This window comes from Lepidochelys kempii, chromosome 5, assembly GCF_965140265.1.
Source record: "Lepidochelys kempii isolate rLepKem1 chromosome 5, rLepKem1.hap2, whole genome shotgun sequence".
Classification (NCBI taxonomy): domain Eukaryota; kingdom Metazoa; phylum Chordata; order Testudines; family Cheloniidae; genus Lepidochelys; species Lepidochelys kempii.
In genome coordinates this window covers 39224722-39240877 of record NC_133260.1, presented here as the reverse complement: position 1 = coordinate 39240877, position 16156 = coordinate 39224722, and the positions used below count along the sequence as shown (strand labels likewise).

Genomic DNA, 16156 nt, shown 5'->3' with positions numbered 1-16156 from the left:
TGTCAGACAAGTCAAAGCTCAGCACATCACAAGCCCATGCCACAGGAGCCCAGCGATACTGAGGCGGATGCATATCCAGAAACCTGTGCACATTACTCAAGTTGCTCTAGGCTGCTTTGCTGCTGAACTGCAGCTGGTGAACTGCAGGCCAGCCCTACCCTCTGCCATTTCCCCTTCAGTTACGCCAAAGATCATATGCACCCCTAAACTTTTCCAAGGTGATGCCCTCTTCTTGGCACCCAGAGGAACATCCTCTCTTGATAGAAATCAGCTAATTTGGTGACCTTTATTATTTTTCAGTGTGCTTCTAAAGCCTTTTGTTGTTTCAGTCCTTTTTATGCTTCATTACTATTTTTTTAAACAAAAAGTTACTACCTACAGGTTCACTGATTTGCTACACCATCTATTAGAAAGAAACTTAGAAAGTATAAATGAATGCTTCATAGAGCACATACATTTCAAGTTTCAGCCATTACTATGAATGCCAGCACAAGTGAAGTTATTGCATAGTTTGAAAAATACGCTGTGCACAAAGACACTATGAATACAAGTTAGAAAATATTTAGATGGTAAGTGTTTAGTGGAAAAGCCACCACAATAATATCTAGATTGAGCAAGAGGGTATGGCAAAACAACAAACTGACAACACACAAAGATTTGTGTGTCTCGTGCATGTGTTATCAGCACACTTTTGTACAGGAGCAAGACATGCACCTTATACTCTCATCAGGAAAAGAGGCACAACAGCGTTCATATAAGTTGCCTTTGGCAAATCTTTGGAATCTCCTGGAGGGACAGTCACCAACACTAAGGGGCTCAAGCGGGCCAGCATACCCAGAATGCAAACACTCTTCAGAGACACCTCCCCTGGTTTGGGCACGTGTGCCGAATGAATGATGGATGCATCCCAAAGGACATCCTCTACGGCGAATTGGCATCTGGAAAATGACCCAAAGGACGCCCAAAATTGCATTTCAAGGATGTGTGCAAATGAGACTTCAGAGAAATGAATGGGGACAACTGGGAAGATCACACTCCAGACTGCAGCCTTTGTAACCAAGAGCTCAATAAAGGTCTCCGAAGTTACAAGAGGAAGCAGTCCAGCTTAGCAGAGGAGAAAAGAGCTGCCTGAAGGCAGAGTCCAAAGAGTCAAAACATCACCTTTAAAAGTGATAGATGCAGCAGATTGTCTCTCTTGAGTGGATCTCTTCAGCCACAGCGCCAGCTGTCGTAAAACCAACTGAGTAAATTCTTTACCTCTCAGGGGGACATACCCATGGTCTCTCGAGCCTGAAGGATACTGCTAGTGCAGTTTATATTATTTAATTTTTTCTCTTTAACTAGACACTAACAATCTTCATATTTACAAAGTTTTACAGTGGAAAATGGGATCAGTTATCTCCTGTGAAATATATGCTGTCTTAATAAAATACATAAACTGTATGAGGAATTTTAGCAATTATTGAACTATGAACAGTTTAAGAATCATTGCAGGTTGCAGAGCAAACAATTCATCATGTAGCAAAGCTATGGTGATGCTCTGACAGTGTGATATACAGTTAAAAAAATAAAGACATTACAGAGATTAAGCTACCCTGTTTAGTGAAATATTTGTCTGCGATACTAAAATTAGTCATCAATCATTGTTACCTAAATGTCCAATCCCACCTTCTATCACATCCAGTTTCGGGACTGCCATCTGAAGTGTAATCTCAGAATTAATGAGTTATACTGGATGTTCCTCCCAAGACAGGCATAATGAAACTGTATTATTTAATCACGGTCATCAATTTTTTACTAATCTTTGAAAAAGTTTAACTTTAGCATAAACTTATTTGGTAGAAAACAACAGTAGTATTGTTGAAGATTTAAATGTATTTTCTAGAGACCATGCAACATTTCTGCTTTAACACAAGGGTCTGAGAAATTATACCATATGTAAGCGTTTCCTGCCCAGTTACATCCGACATTTGAATTTTTTGTGTTTTAGGAAAATGAACCGCTATAACCCTAAAAAATTCTCTCGCACTACTATTAGTCATATTCTCCTTCTCAAAGTCTCACCCTCCCTTGGCTTCTACGACTCTGTCCTCCTCTGGTTCCTTTACTATCTCTTTCCCACTTTCCATTCCTACTCTCTGTGGGGTCTCTCAGAGCTCTGTTCTTTTCCCCTCCTTCTCTTTCCTCTCCTCAAGCAACTTCATCCCCTTGCAGACTCATCTCACATCATTACATTGATGGCTCACAGATGTATCTTTCCCTTCCATAACTTTTCTTACAGCAGAGCTTTTTTTCAGTCCACACAGCAAAAACTCTTAGCCGGGCACTCATTATCTCACATCTCATCAACTTTTTTGTGATGTTCTAAACACCACATCTCCACCATCACTACCCCATCTTCCAGGCACATATAGTGCAACTGCTAAGATCATCTTCCTTGCCATTCCTTCCAACAGCCATCCTCCTCTCTTTCAATTTCTCTGATGGTTCCCTCACGGTCTTCCACTGCAACCAAGTCTAGCTGCCTGTCCACGTTATTGTTAATCATTTCTATTTTGATAGCACCCCGAGGTTTCAGTCAGGTTTTCAACCTCAAAGCACTTCACAACAGAGTAAAATTAAGTCCCTGGCCTGAAGAACTTACAAATTAAATAGAGGTAAAAGATAATGATTGGATGAAGCCTATAATGGAAGGGGTGGGGATTTGGGAGGAAGAAGAGAACAGCAATAGGAACAGCTGACTACATAGACTCGCTATGTTCACAAATGCAGATCTCATTTTTTAAAAATATTTTGAAGAAACCATTCATGTTCTTTCAACAGGCCCCTCCCCTCATCTTTAAACCTTTCACCACACTGTCTCTCTCCTTATCGGTCATCTTATTGCATCACTCTTATTATTCCCTCTTCTCTGCCAATACCACCAGTACTGGCAACCTACTTGTCCACTTTTCCCACAACCACTATTGCATTTTTTTCTATGTCACCTCTTATATATGGAACCCGCATCTCTAAACTAATTCTTCAGATTTTTCAAGATGAGAAATTGTCAAGGGAGGGCCAGGGCTCTGAGGTGGCACCAAGCATTCTCTCTCTCAGGTCCTGTAGTACTTTAAATCCAAACAACTGAAAATAGACCAGTGTGTGGGTGCTGTGTGTGATGTTAGTGGCCTGTGATATACAAGAGATCAGACTAGATGATCTGCTGGTCCCGTCTGGTCTTAAACTCCACAACACTTATTTGATTCCTACAAGAAATCACTTGACTAATAAGAGTTAGTCAGAAAGCCTTGCAGAGATATTTCCCCATTTTTAAAAATTGGTTGTACATTGTATCCCTCTCCTCTGTTAATTGTTAGTCTTCTTAGATTATGAGACCTCTGGAAGAGGAACTGTAGCTAACTATTCATCTAGACAGTACCTAACACATTGTGAACAAAGCATGGTGCAAAAATAACTGAAGTACAAATAAATAATACCAGAAGATGAGTGAATGAAGGTTTTCTGCAGTGCAACTTTCCTTTAAGTCCCTACCACCATCAAATCCTTTTTCATTATTTTCATTTGTTGTTTTCTCAAAGTCAAAAAGGTTTATTTTAGTCTTCCCTAAGATCCTCTTTCTAAAGGCCTGAAAACATTTTCTACTTGCAATAATAGCTGCTAAAAGTATGTAATTTAAAATTATTCACACAAAACAAAGTTGTTCTAAAACTAGCATTGTGATCTACAGACACAATTTTCAGGGCAAATTAGTTATTAAGGCTCATAGCTAGTCCCATTTTAAAAGACTACAGAAAGCCATAATGATTAGGATGCTAGATAATCTGATGGAACAATTAAGGTTAGTTTGACGTAATTACAGAACATTCCAGGCACCCCAACCATACTATATCACACTCTAAACTAGACAATCCAAAACTATGTGCTGGGGAAGGATGAGAAGAAGCTGCATGAGTTGCCTGGATTGAGGAATGTGGGTATGTGCAACTTAAGAAATGAGTCTAAGGTCTGTAAAGAAGTGTGGGGTGTACTCTATAGGAGCAGATACTATTAGAAGCATTTATGGAAGAGTTTATACAGTTTAGGGAGAATAGGCCAAAGAAAGTCAGGCTAGTTTCATGTAAGTTTTCCAAGAATTTCACCTACGTGCATACCCTAAAAATTTTCCGCTGGAAAAGTCTGTTTTGATTGAGGTGAAAGCAAAGCTCCAAGGTCACCTGATGGGTGGGTTTATCTTTACTTACTTTAAAATAATAGTCAATTTGAAATCTGTGTTTTTTTAAATGAGTTTTATGTTCTAGACCCTTGCCCACTTTCCTATTTAAAAAAAAAGGTTTCTCTTCCCTGTTGTCCAGTGCATTATTAACTGGGAAGCTAACAGACTATAGAAAGAGTGAAAAAGGTTACCGGAGGTCCCTGGTATACATTTCTCACTTACCCACTGTTTAGGACATCCGTCGCTCATCAATAGGGGAACGTGTTCCAATTTACATTGGTCCACATATCTGTCATTTGCACAGATAGGGACCGACGTGAATTGGAACACATTCCCCTATTGTACAGTATAGTACTGTACTTGTGTCCGCCAGCCACGTTCAAGGCTTATTACCCACGGAGGATATTCTCCATGCTGATTAAGGAGACGGTAGGTGAAGTCCAGTGTAAAGGAGTCTTGGAAGTCCTACAACATCTTGAATGGCATGGAATACATTGACATGTGTTGGAAAGAGGTCACTTTGCAATGTGTGAATGGCACTTGGCGCTACGCATGGCCAGATGCTGTCCACAGCTTTGTGGGATTTGATGCCATTCCTGCTCTCAAGCAAGAAATTGTCAAGCTGCCGAAGGATGTCAGCTTTGAGGAGGTGGAGGAAGAAGATGTACAGGAGTTGTTGGAGTCTCACGCTGAGCAACTGACAAATCAAGAACTGACTGAGCTGGACCAACAACGGATATCTGAAGAAAGCAAGGACGATGACGTAGGGCAGGAAGCCAGGAGTCTGAGGACAAAGAATCTCTCCTGTTTTTTTGAATTGCTGGATGAGATGATGGAAATCATAGAGCGGTGATTCTTTTTGTGAACAGTCTGCCGAAGTCTCCAGGGCTCTCAATGATGCAGTGGCTTGCTACAAGGAGATCTGTTGTTCAAAGATTCATGAAGGAGAGCAGACGTCGATAGAATCCTTTTTAAGACTTCTGCAACCAAAAGGCCAGCCCAAGAAAACCCCGCCACTCCCCTACCTAAGTTTAGCATTGACAGTTTTATACTGTATTACAGTACTGTATTTACATAATTAAAATGTTCTATGTGTTTGAATGGCGTTAGTAGGGTTCCACATTATTTTATTCAATGTTTTATGTGCAAAATGTGTACTGTATGACCTGTCACTGTAAAAAGGTACACTGTTTAGGCAAAAAGAGCATTGTCATAGGTGAGTGTGGTGAAGTTGTGAATGCATCCCCCCCTTATTCCTTTATTTCTTATGGGGAAAAATTCCCTGGTATGCATCGCCCTTTTCAAGAACGCACCCCCAATGTATACAGGGGGTACCCTGTATATATATATATAAAGTATTATGAAATGAATCTTGTTAATCTTTCAAGCCTGGTTCACTTATTTTCTTTTTATATACAGCCCTCTACTATTGTTAATGTAAATCTTCTCAAATTCCCGCCTCCTCCCCCAATGGAAATTGCATTATTAGTAGAAAGCACCAGGACAGGTAACAGAGTCAGACTAGACCACAAGTGAAGAACCTGATTCAATATTACAGCGATATTAAACAAATTTAGTTCAGAGGCACATCCTCCCCATTTTTGTCTTTATCAAAACAGCCCCTAAAATACAGTATGCTGCTACCTGATCTGAGAAGAAACAGTAGGGCAAAGTTGAAGGAAGAAAAAAAGTACTTGGGTTAGGAGCCTAAAGAAAACTATAGAGAATGTGAGGGCGTATAGGGAACTAAGGGAAAGCAGGAGAAACACACAAAAGACATGCAAGGGAATTTCTGGGCAATGTACATGGAGATTAAATGATTGAGCACGAAACAGTCTAGGAAAGGGTAAACCTATGAACATGGTGGACCACACAGGCTGGTGGAGAGGCTGCCAGAGAGGAAGTATTGAGAAGTTGTAAGGATGGGTACTCTGGAAGATGAAACTGGCAAGGGATAGGATGTAAGCAAAGGAGGCTATGAGCAGGAGTAGTGGGTATCCTGGGGGAAAGTTCAAGGTTTCAGTCATCATCTTCAAAGTTCTCCATGTCCTGGGCCCACCGCTCAGGATATATGAAACACGGTCTAAAGCTCTGTGACAAAGACCATGTTGACCCCTTCACTCCTCTGGCCCAACGGAACCCTCAATGGTAAGAATAAAGTTCCTCTCGGCTGTGGAATGAAGTCCCCTGAGAACTAAGGCCATCACAAATCTCACCACTTTCCATTCCAAGTGTCTAGCTCATTTCCTTGACACTGCCTTCTTGAATATAAACACACAGCCATACGTATATCTACTTGTTTAAAACTCCGACCACAAGACCCTGTGCTGCACCCAGGTCTACCCTGGGGAGAAGATGAGAGAACAAACATGTGACAGACGTGCGGTCATGCTGCTTAATGAACTACTGGAAGGCGCTCAGGCACCAGGATGATGAGCACGGTATAAGAACCTGTACAGCACAGAAGAGAGTCGGATATAGGAAACAATGAGGGGAGCCTAGCGCTAGGGAGGTCCTGGGGGGGGGGCTCGGGGCAGAGGGAGTGGGGTGCCATGGCGGCAGGAGGGGTGGGTTTAGGGAAGAAGGCTGGGGGCAGGAGGGGTGGGGTCAGAAGTGCCTGGGGTGAGGCTGGGGGCCCGGGCGCAGACGGTGAGGGGATACGCTATAGGTGGGCTGAGCTGCAGAGGCTCTGCCGGAGGCAGGCCCAGCAAGCTCCCAAGAGAAGGCTGCGGAGTCCGTGGCAGCCCCTCCCCCCGCTCTTACCAGCCCAGGTTTGGTGTTTGGGGATCTTGTAGTATTTGTTTCCAAACTGGTCGCTGCCCACATGCTCCTTCTCTGGCCCGAGGAGCCGGAGCCGCAGGGCGCGCAGGAGCCGCCAGGGCCCGCCCATCCCGCCGGGCGAGTCAGGCCAGGCGAGACCCGCGCGCTCTGCCGCAAACGCCCCCGCCGCCCAGGGGCGAGGCCAGCGGCTTCAAGCGCCCGGCCCCCGCCCAGAGCCCGAGAACGCCGAGTAGCTACCACGCCCCTTCCGCTTCGGCCGCGCCTCCAACGCTGTGAGCGCCGTGTACGTGCCCCGCCCCTTCCAGCTAGGCTACGCCCCTAACGCTGCAAACGCCGTGTACGTGCCCCGCCCCTTCCGCTTCGGCCGCGCCTCCAACGCTGCAAACGCCGTGTACGTGCCCCGCCCCTTCCGCTTCGGCCGCGCCCCCAACGCTGTGAGCGCCGTGTACGTGCCCTGCCCCCACCTCTGTTCCTCCTGCCCAGAGGCAGGCTGTCGACTATTCAATAACGGCGCTCTCCATTGGACACGGTCGTTTCGCACTGAGCCAATCGGCGTCACCCTATTCACAACATGGCGGCGCTCCTTGATCTGGTACTGGCTTGGTCCCGCCATGTTGGCCTTCATTTCGGCCCGCCAGGCCGGTCTCGACGATCCGCTGCGGTTGCGCCGGGCTGAGTCCACCCGGAGGTAAAGAGTCTTTCGGCTTCTGCAGTTCAGTCTCTTCTCGGCTGGGGCTGGCCTCGGACTGTGCGGTCCGGGCCCATGGCCTCGCCCGGGCAGAGCAGGCCCCGGAGAAGTCCGGGGATTCCCCTCTCCTCGTCCGCGGTCTGCACGTGCCTGCCCACGCCTCAGACCTCACTCGCCCTGGGGAGCCAGGACCCTGCGCGGCCCCTGGGCCACAGCTGCGTCGCGGATAGTGAGGCGGCGGCAGAGTTGCCCAACTTCACCCCCGCGCACTGTGTTGCGCCTACTGGATGCGGGAGGCAGGGCCGGGTGACGGGGCCGTGACTCAGTGTCTCCACCCGGTAGGGGATGATGTCTTTACACCAGTGTCGTCCTTTGCCCAGCACCAGACATCGACAGGGCCCTGCTGGGCCAGAGCTTTTCACTTGGACTGGGATGGCAGGCCCTGAAAGTGCCCTGTCACGGCGAGCTCCTGGGCATGACATGTCGGGCTCGTCTGTCTGTATTTTACCCTCCTTTCCAGTTTGAGTGTCAGTGGATGAAACCAAGGGTCACGCTCTTCCTCTCTATTCCTACTTCCTCTCTGCTTTCCCCTGTCCCCTCCATTTCCAATTAAGTTTTTTTGGCAGCTCTCCATACCAACATTTGTTTGAAGAAAAACTCAGAAAGAGGACAGGCTATTTATTAAATAATTTCTTCCCCTGTGGAGGATTATATTACTTGGTGCGATTATGTACAACATTGTTTCTGAGAGTAGTCACTCTAGAATAGGTGTTCTGTCTAGAGGTGGTAGTAGTAATGCCAACCCCAAGCAGCCAACAATCATGTAAGTCCAGAAATAAGGTATTTAAAAGCATGTATGTTGGGTTCTTTTTACTTACCTTCTGAATTTTCTTGTTTCGTTTCACATGTCTAAACTTTTTTCTGTAACCACTAAGGCTGGAAACTTCCTTCTTAGAAAATGAAAACTGAGATTCTCATGTAATCACACAGTTCATGGAGCTGGGGCTTTAACAAAAAAAATTACAACTATTACTAAGACTTGTGATCAAATGAGAGTTGACTACATGGAAGTAGTGATCTAGCCTGTTGGCCTTAGGTTGGGCAAAGTTATGTATATTACTGGCTGTTTTCATTGCAGTTGTACACTTTAACTGCATTATGTAATCTCTTAAAGTTACACAAGAATTATGGCGTGGAGTCCTTGTGGCATTCGCCCAAATAAATTTGTTTGTCTCTGAGGTGCCACAAAGACTCCTCATTGTTTTTTCTGATACAGACTAACACGGCTATGCTTCTGAAACAAGAATTATGCTCTACCCCTAATGTGTGTCAGACTTATGCTTGCTACCTACCTTCCACTACCTGCTGCATGCAAAGTAGTTTGGCTTTAGTGCAGTACATTTCACCACAGCAGCCACTGCAATGCCTGGTAGTAGGATACTGTCTTTGCCAAAACGTAGCATTGTGTTGTAACATGCTACAGTAAACCCCATGACATTGTAAATGTTAAGTTGCATCCTACACAATGAACACATTAACATGGCGTGCTTATTTCATCCCCCTAAAAGTGTATTTGTTCTACATCCTTTATACCTGTTTACAGACACTCATGTGAACATCTTGAGATTCATAGCTAAAAGAATTTTATGTGGCTTCTCCTTTCTGAACATTTCAGAAATAAATCACTATGAGTTATGGTTGGGCCTTGCAGGTCTTCTCAAGTCATAATTCTCTTTATGTAGCTATAACAGAGAACCTTTTCTAGTGTAGACTAGACCTGTGTGAAAACCAGTACACCAAAGCCTCGTGAATCTGCAGTCAGATTAAAACAATAAATATGAGGCATGAATTTCTCATTTTATATCAGATGTTAATTGTGAAACTTAAAGATGACAGTGTATATGTCAATATTGTTGAAAGGTTCATTGAGAATGATTTTAGCAGAAATATTCAGCTAATCTCATTATCCCATAATTAGGGCCCTACCAAATTCACATCCATTTCGATCAATTTCACAGTCATGGGAGTTTTTAAATTGTAAATTTCATGATTTCAGCTATTTAAATCTGAAATTTCACAGAATTGTAATTGTAGGGGTCCTGAGCCAAAAAGGAATTGAGGTGAGGGTCACAAGGTTATTGTAGGGAGTGTTGTAAGTACTGCTACCCTTACTTCTGTGCTGCTGCTGGCGGCGCTGCCTTCATAGCTGGGCTCCTGGCCAGCAGCTGCTGCTCTCCAGCTGCCCAGTTCTGAAGGCAGTGCCACCACCAGCAGCAACACAGAAATACGGATGGTATTGTCACCCTTACTTCTGCGCTGCTGCCTGCAGAGTTGGGCCCTCAGTGAGCAGCCACCACTCTCTGGCCACCCAGCTCTGAAAGCAGCAATGCAGAAGCAAGGGTGGCATGGTATGGTATTGCCCTTCTTCTGCACTGCTGCTGGCAGGGTGCTGCCTTCAGAGCAGGGCGCCTGGCCAACAGCTGCGGCTCTACGGCCACCCAGCTCTCAAGGCAGTGGAGAAGTAAGTGTACCAATACTGTGCCCCCCGCCTTAAAATAACCTTGTGACCCCCCCAAAGCTCCTTTTTGGGTCAGGACCCCCAATTTGAGAAATGCTGGTCTCCCCCATGAAATCTGTATAGTATAGGGTAAAAGCACATGAAAGACCAGATTTCACGGTCTGTTATGTGTTTTCCATAATCCCAAACTGGATCCTGCACTTCTCCAGGTACCAGGAGTCTCAGGTGTACACCTACCCAGCTGCCAAAATCTTCAGCTTCTCCCAAGAATCTCTATGATGCAGTTATGCATTGTCAGTCCAAACATCTGATTGTATTATTCATTTTCTGTATTTAAGTCAACAGAACCATAATTTTTTTAATTTAAATTAAGCTGCAGGAAGATATCCAATCTGCTACACCCTAGCCTTTAGCACAGCATTTAGTTCCAGATTGCCATAGAGAATAAATAACTTTTGGTATAAGAACAGTAGTTAAATTTTGACTTTAGCAGCAATCTCTAAAGTGCCAATCTGTGAAAGTGCTGAGCACTTCCAGCTCCCTTTGACTTCAACTGCAGGAGGCATTCAGCACCTTGAAAACTGGATGTTCATTTTGTGTGTATAAATTGTGATTTTTTTTCCTGTACTTTTGTTGGCAAAAGGAATGCTCAGTAGAGTGTAGATTTTTCATAACATAGAAGCAGGATTTCTAACTCCGCTTAAGGAGCTGGGTTTTGGTGTATAACATATTTTCATAACTCAGAGGAGCCTTAAGTCATCAAACCAAAGAACTGATCAAAAGGTGTTTCTGGTTATCACCTAGCTCAGTGTTTCCCAAACTTGTGACGCCTCTTGTTCAGAGAAAGCCCCTGGCGGGCTGGGCCGGTTTGTTTACTTGCTGCTTCTGCAGATTCGGCCAGTCGCGGCTCCCATGAGCCACGGTTCGCTGCTGCGGGCCAATGAGGGCAGTGGGAAGCAGCGCGGGCTGAGGGACGTACTGGCTGCTGCTTCCCGCAGCTACTATTCTTGTACCAAGTTTGGGAAACACTGACCTAGCTTGTTCAAAGCTACAAAGATAGTTTCACTTTGCAGTAATTAGAAGACATCAATTAAAATGTGAAAGGACTTTGTCGTAGAAATATTTTAATAAACTCACAACTATAAACTCACCATATTTTTCTCATGAATTTTCATTTTGCTATTCATGTGTCTTTTGGTCAAATGACTACTTAGTATTTTTCTGAATCTATAAAATGCTGAGTGTTTGGTTGTTTTGTTTTGTTTTTTGGTGCTGTTTTATCCTGGATAATAAACTCAGAGCACGTTGTGATCTCAGCAAAACACTTTTTGCTTAATTTGAATTTTTTTAAGACCAGGTATCTTTCTTATCTTTGATCAGATGTTGAGGAAAATTGTAGTTATTCTTGTCAGTTACAACAGTAGGAAATTGCTTGATTGACCCTTACAACAATAGCTGGATTTGAATGATCATTCAAATTAGGAGTAAAAACAAATCTTGTCCATAACACAGTGAATGCTCTGATGTTTTGTTAGCTGAATTTGAATTTTTATCAAAAATACTTTTCATTAGAGTGTAATTTTTTGTTTCTTTCTTAGTGATACAAAAGATGTGGAAAACATTTAACTTTGTTGTAATTATCATGTGGTGGTGGTTTGTTATTCATTCTGTATAACATAAATCACTTCATTTACTAAAATAACTGGTTTTTCCACTAGGTGTCCTTAGTTTTATTAAATAAACTACCAGATGATCATGGTTGGGATGAAGACTAACTTATTTGTGAATATAGTAGATCTAAAAGTATATAAACATTTCATTTCACTTTTTAAAATTTCTGATTCTTGCATTATATGCCAATTTTCATTCATACATTTGTTGATATTAATTGCTTAATAAAGATTTGTAGTCCTCCACCTCCAAATAATGTACAGTGTGGTAATTTCCGCCAGTCACACTTTAATCTTTTTCTTATTTTTAGTTCTACATCAAGTCTGACAATGTACTTTAAAATGTAAAGGGTAATAATTGAATGTGTTGAGTCAAAGAAGAATTCTGAGAATCACAAATTTGACTTTTTTTTGTTGTACTAAAGAAAAGGTAAAATTTGAGTACTTCCTGATTCTCACCATTCATGGTTTGATATATTCTATTTTTTTAAAGGGTACTAAGCTTGGAGTTAAACAAAGATAGAGATGTGGAAAGAATCCATGGAACTGGTGTTAACACCCTGGATATTGAACCTGTTGAGGGAAGATAGTAAGTAAATTGTGCTGTTTTATTATCAGGTATATTTTATAGAATGAATACTTAGTTTTAATCATTTATGATTAAAACTAATTACTTTGCTGAATGTGAACGTTGATTTACTTTGAACAGATTGTGAATGTAAGATATCTAAAAGCTATGTTATGTTTGTTCTTACAGCATGTTATCAGGTGGGTCAGATGGTGTTATTGTACTTTATGACCTTGAAAACTTCAGCAGAAAACCATGTTATACATGTAAAGCAATTTGTTCTGTGGGCAGGTATGTACCTTTTTTTTAAAAAAAAAAAAATCACTATGAAATATTTTTAGCAATTTTATTATATATTTTGCATTGAATTCACAAATTGTTGCACATTAGTGTTTTATTTCCTGCATAAAACGCTAATCACACATAGGACCAGACAACTTTGATAAAAAAACATTGATGACACACAGTTAAAAGTATAATATATTTTGTATATACACTAAGAAGCATAATGATGGCCTCATTCAAGGCTAGATCCAGAATTATTCTCTTATTTAATGTTTTATGTTGTTAAGTGTGTATTATGTAATTTTGTTATGTTTGTTTAAGAGTTTGTTCCAATTCTGGGATTTATTCACGTAACGTTAATTATGATTTTAGTTTGTCCAGACACCCATAAGGATGGAGACCTAGAGACTGCAGGTTAACAAAAGTATCTTCTGTTCCTGTACCACATTTTGATGCATGCTCTATCATCTTTTTCTTTTCCTGTCACAATTTAGGCCTTTCTACTGTTGTAGGTAATCTTTGCTGCAGTAGTCGATGCTGTATCAGGTTCACATACCCAGCTTCTAGGCCTTAAGCATCCAGCCATGAGAATAAGAGGAAAGGGTAACCACTAACTCCTGCAGGGAAGGCCAAACTATCATGAGACACAGAAAAAGTCTTTGCTTGTGGGAGGCCCAACTTCCTAAGTTCAAGGATGGGCAGCTTCTGCTAGAACAATAAATACATAAAAAGAACAAATCCTTATGAGCTGCAGGGAAAGTCTGACAAATCTGTAAGAGCTTTGGGGACTTGTGAGGAGGTGATACAGATGCATTAATTCTACTATAGGATAACCCTGTATATACTCAAAAAGAAAAGGAGTACTTGTGGCACCTTAGAGACTAACCAATTTATTAGAGCATAAGTTTTCGTGAGCTACAGCTCACTTCATCAGATGCATATCGTGGAAACTGCATCTGATGAAGTGAGCTGTAGCTCACGAAAGCTTATGCTCTAATAAATTGGTTAGTCTCTAAGGTGCCACAAGTACTCCTTTTCTTTTTGCAAATACAGACTAACACGGCTGTTACTCTGAAACCTGTATATACTGAGTTCTCTGTCAGTTTTAGCTGTAATATTGTCGAATGAATTGTGAATAAACTTATGGCCTGTCTTTTGCCAGTAAGATTAGGACTGTCCTCATTCAAGCATGCCCTTGGCAAATTCCAGATTACCACTGCATGGATCATTTATGTCTAGAATCCTCAAAATAGTTTTTCTAACTTCATCAGTAACTAGCTGCATATTACTTTAGATTCTATCCAGTCTACTGAAGAGAGTGAAGTGTACATTATTGTCCTTATGACTAGACATAGCACTGTACATCTACATGGTCAATTTCAGTGTGGGATAATATGAGAGAGTCAGAATAAGGAATCTGTGAGTTGAAAAGAGGAAAAGCAGTGTTTTCTACTGGTTAAAATAGGATTGTGAATCAGGAGACTGGGCTTCTATTGCTGACTCTGCCATTGATGCTTTGTGAGGTCCTAGGCAACACACAATCTCAGTGTGCCTCCAATTTTCCTCTCTGTAAAAATATCCAATGTTTTACAGTATTGAACTCCTTGGATGAAAAGTTTTATGCAACTGTATCATCAGCAGATTCCTATTTTTACACGTATTATTAATTAAACAACTAGAGTAGTCAACATTTAAAAAAACCAACCAACCACAAACAGCTGCTCCTATAACTTATATATTTGCTTAGACACTTAACTTGTCTGTACAGCTCCACTGGGTGATTCTGTGCTGTATCTACAGCAAAGGCAGATATTCTCCTCTGTGTTGTAACACCATGATACATCTGCATATGGACTTGATGGAGAGTATCCTAGAGTCCTGAAGCTCACTATCTCTTCACCATTTTTCTAAGTCTCGATCCCTGCCATTTTATTTTCCTGAGTTCACTTGTAATGACAGTGAGCTTTGGGAACATCTAAAAGGAATGAAACTTTCAGCGATAAGGATACTAACAGGAGCAGAGATCCAATTGTAGTTCAACAACCACTTGAGATTCTGATATGCTACCTTAAATAGTTCACTGGTTCTCAAGATATCATTAAACTGAAGTGTATTTAGGAGCCTGTGAAGATTAAATCAAACAGGACCTGTGTTGCAAGATACTATCTAAATTCCCTTAAGTGTTGATCTGACCAAGATACTACTGGAACAAAGACCGTGTGGTTAGCAACATACTAAAATAGTAAAATTTTGTAGCACTTCTGTCATAGTTGTGATTTAACATTACCATTAGCAAATAATTGTTAAAGACCCCAATCCTGAAAGCTTGTGCATATAATATGGAATCCCATTTAAGTCAGCAGAACTCAACAGGGTCATAACTATTTGTAGAGTCGGGCCCTACAATAATATTTAAATGTCAAAGCCTATCTTTTGGAAGCGTGACTACACCTCAAAATAGCTTGGTTTTGAGAGGGCAGATGATCAGCACTTTCTGAAAATCAGCCCCAAGGGGGCTCAAATTGGTCCCTCAGAAATTGAGGCACCAAAATTACTGGTTACTTTTGAAAATTTAGACCCAGTAGTTTAAAAAAAAAAAAAAAAAGAGTAAAAATAATTAAACCCCCCCACCTTGGTCAGCTAGTATCAAATCAAAAAGACGCTGCTGACCCTAATCAGTGCAATTCTATTATTGTATTATAGGAGCCATCCTGATGTACACAAATTCAGCGTAGAGACGGTTCAATGGTATCCTCGTGACACTGGCATGTTTACATCAAGCTCATTTGATAAAACATTGAAAATATGGGATACAAACACATTACAAGTAAGTAATTACTAATTATTTTCCAAACTTCCTATGCGCTCGACCTTGTGATATGCTGAGCACCTGTTTTGCGGGTAGTGTGCCTGAAATTCCCATTGAACTCAGTGAGAGTTGACTCACTCAGCATTTTGAAGGATGAAAAATGTCAGGTTGGTAGCATTCAAAATTGTAGGCACAGAATACGAGGGCAGAAGTTTAGGCACTCCCATATTTGACAGCATGCTTCGGCCTTGTTTTAGAAACCACTTCTATGTTACCAATAATATGGTAGTTCAGAGTCTTTGATTGCTTGTTTTTTCTGCGTAGCCTGCCAATAAAAACGTGACTTGTGATGGTAGATTTTGTGCTATGTACATTTGTCCAGCAACAACTGGTCTGAGAGCATAGTTTATTTCTTGTGAGGTGTTGAACACCTATTGAACAATATTAATTGTTGGTTATCATATTTGCATAGCACTGGTAGTGTGCTGTGGGAGCACATCTGTTGTTATAAACAATATGAACAATGTCTTTGATGGCTTAAACCTTTTGCCATATTTGTGTGAGAGGATTTGATAAGCTTTTAAAACAGCAGAACGAGGGAAACCATGAGGAGAAACACTA

The 16156-nt window shown here is 41.9% G+C and overlaps 2 protein-coding genes across 8 annotated transcripts in view; one reads left to right on the top strand and one right to left on the bottom strand.

Moving 5' to 3' along the window:
- Positions 1 to 7262, bottom strand: part of NDUFAF2 (NADH:ubiquinone oxidoreductase complex assembly factor 2) — a 131077-nt gene extending 123815 nt beyond the window's left edge. Inside the window, exon 1 of one of the 4 annotated variants that reach the window (XM_073344026.1) lies at positions 6980 to 7262. In XM_073344026.1, the coding sequence (XP_073200127.1) occupies positions 6980 to 7106 (127 nt within the window). In that variant the 5' untranslated portion in view covers positions 7107 to 7262. The remainder of the gene's footprint in view (positions 1 to 6979) is intronic. The other 3 variants (XM_073344027.1, XM_073344028.1, XM_073344025.1) reach the window with 3 other exon arrangements.
- Positions 7263 to 7502: 240 nt separating this feature from the next.
- ERCC8 (ERCC excision repair 8, CSA ubiquitin ligase complex subunit) overlaps positions 7503 to 16156 on the top strand; it is a 60701-nt gene continuing 52047 nt past the window's right edge. For 3 of the 4 annotated variants that reach the window (XM_073344006.1, XM_073344010.1, XM_073344007.1), the window contains exons 1-4: positions 7503 to 7685; positions 12367 to 12462; positions 12631 to 12732; positions 15430 to 15553. In XM_073344006.1, coding sequence (XP_073200107.1) covers positions 7609 to 7685; positions 12367 to 12462; positions 12631 to 12732; positions 15430 to 15553 — 399 coding nt within the window. In that variant the 5' untranslated portion in view covers positions 7503 to 7608. Of the gene's footprint in view, positions 7686 to 12366; positions 12463 to 12630; positions 12733 to 15429; positions 15554 to 16156 lie in introns of those variants that run through there. The other variant, XM_073344008.1, reaches the window with a different exon arrangement.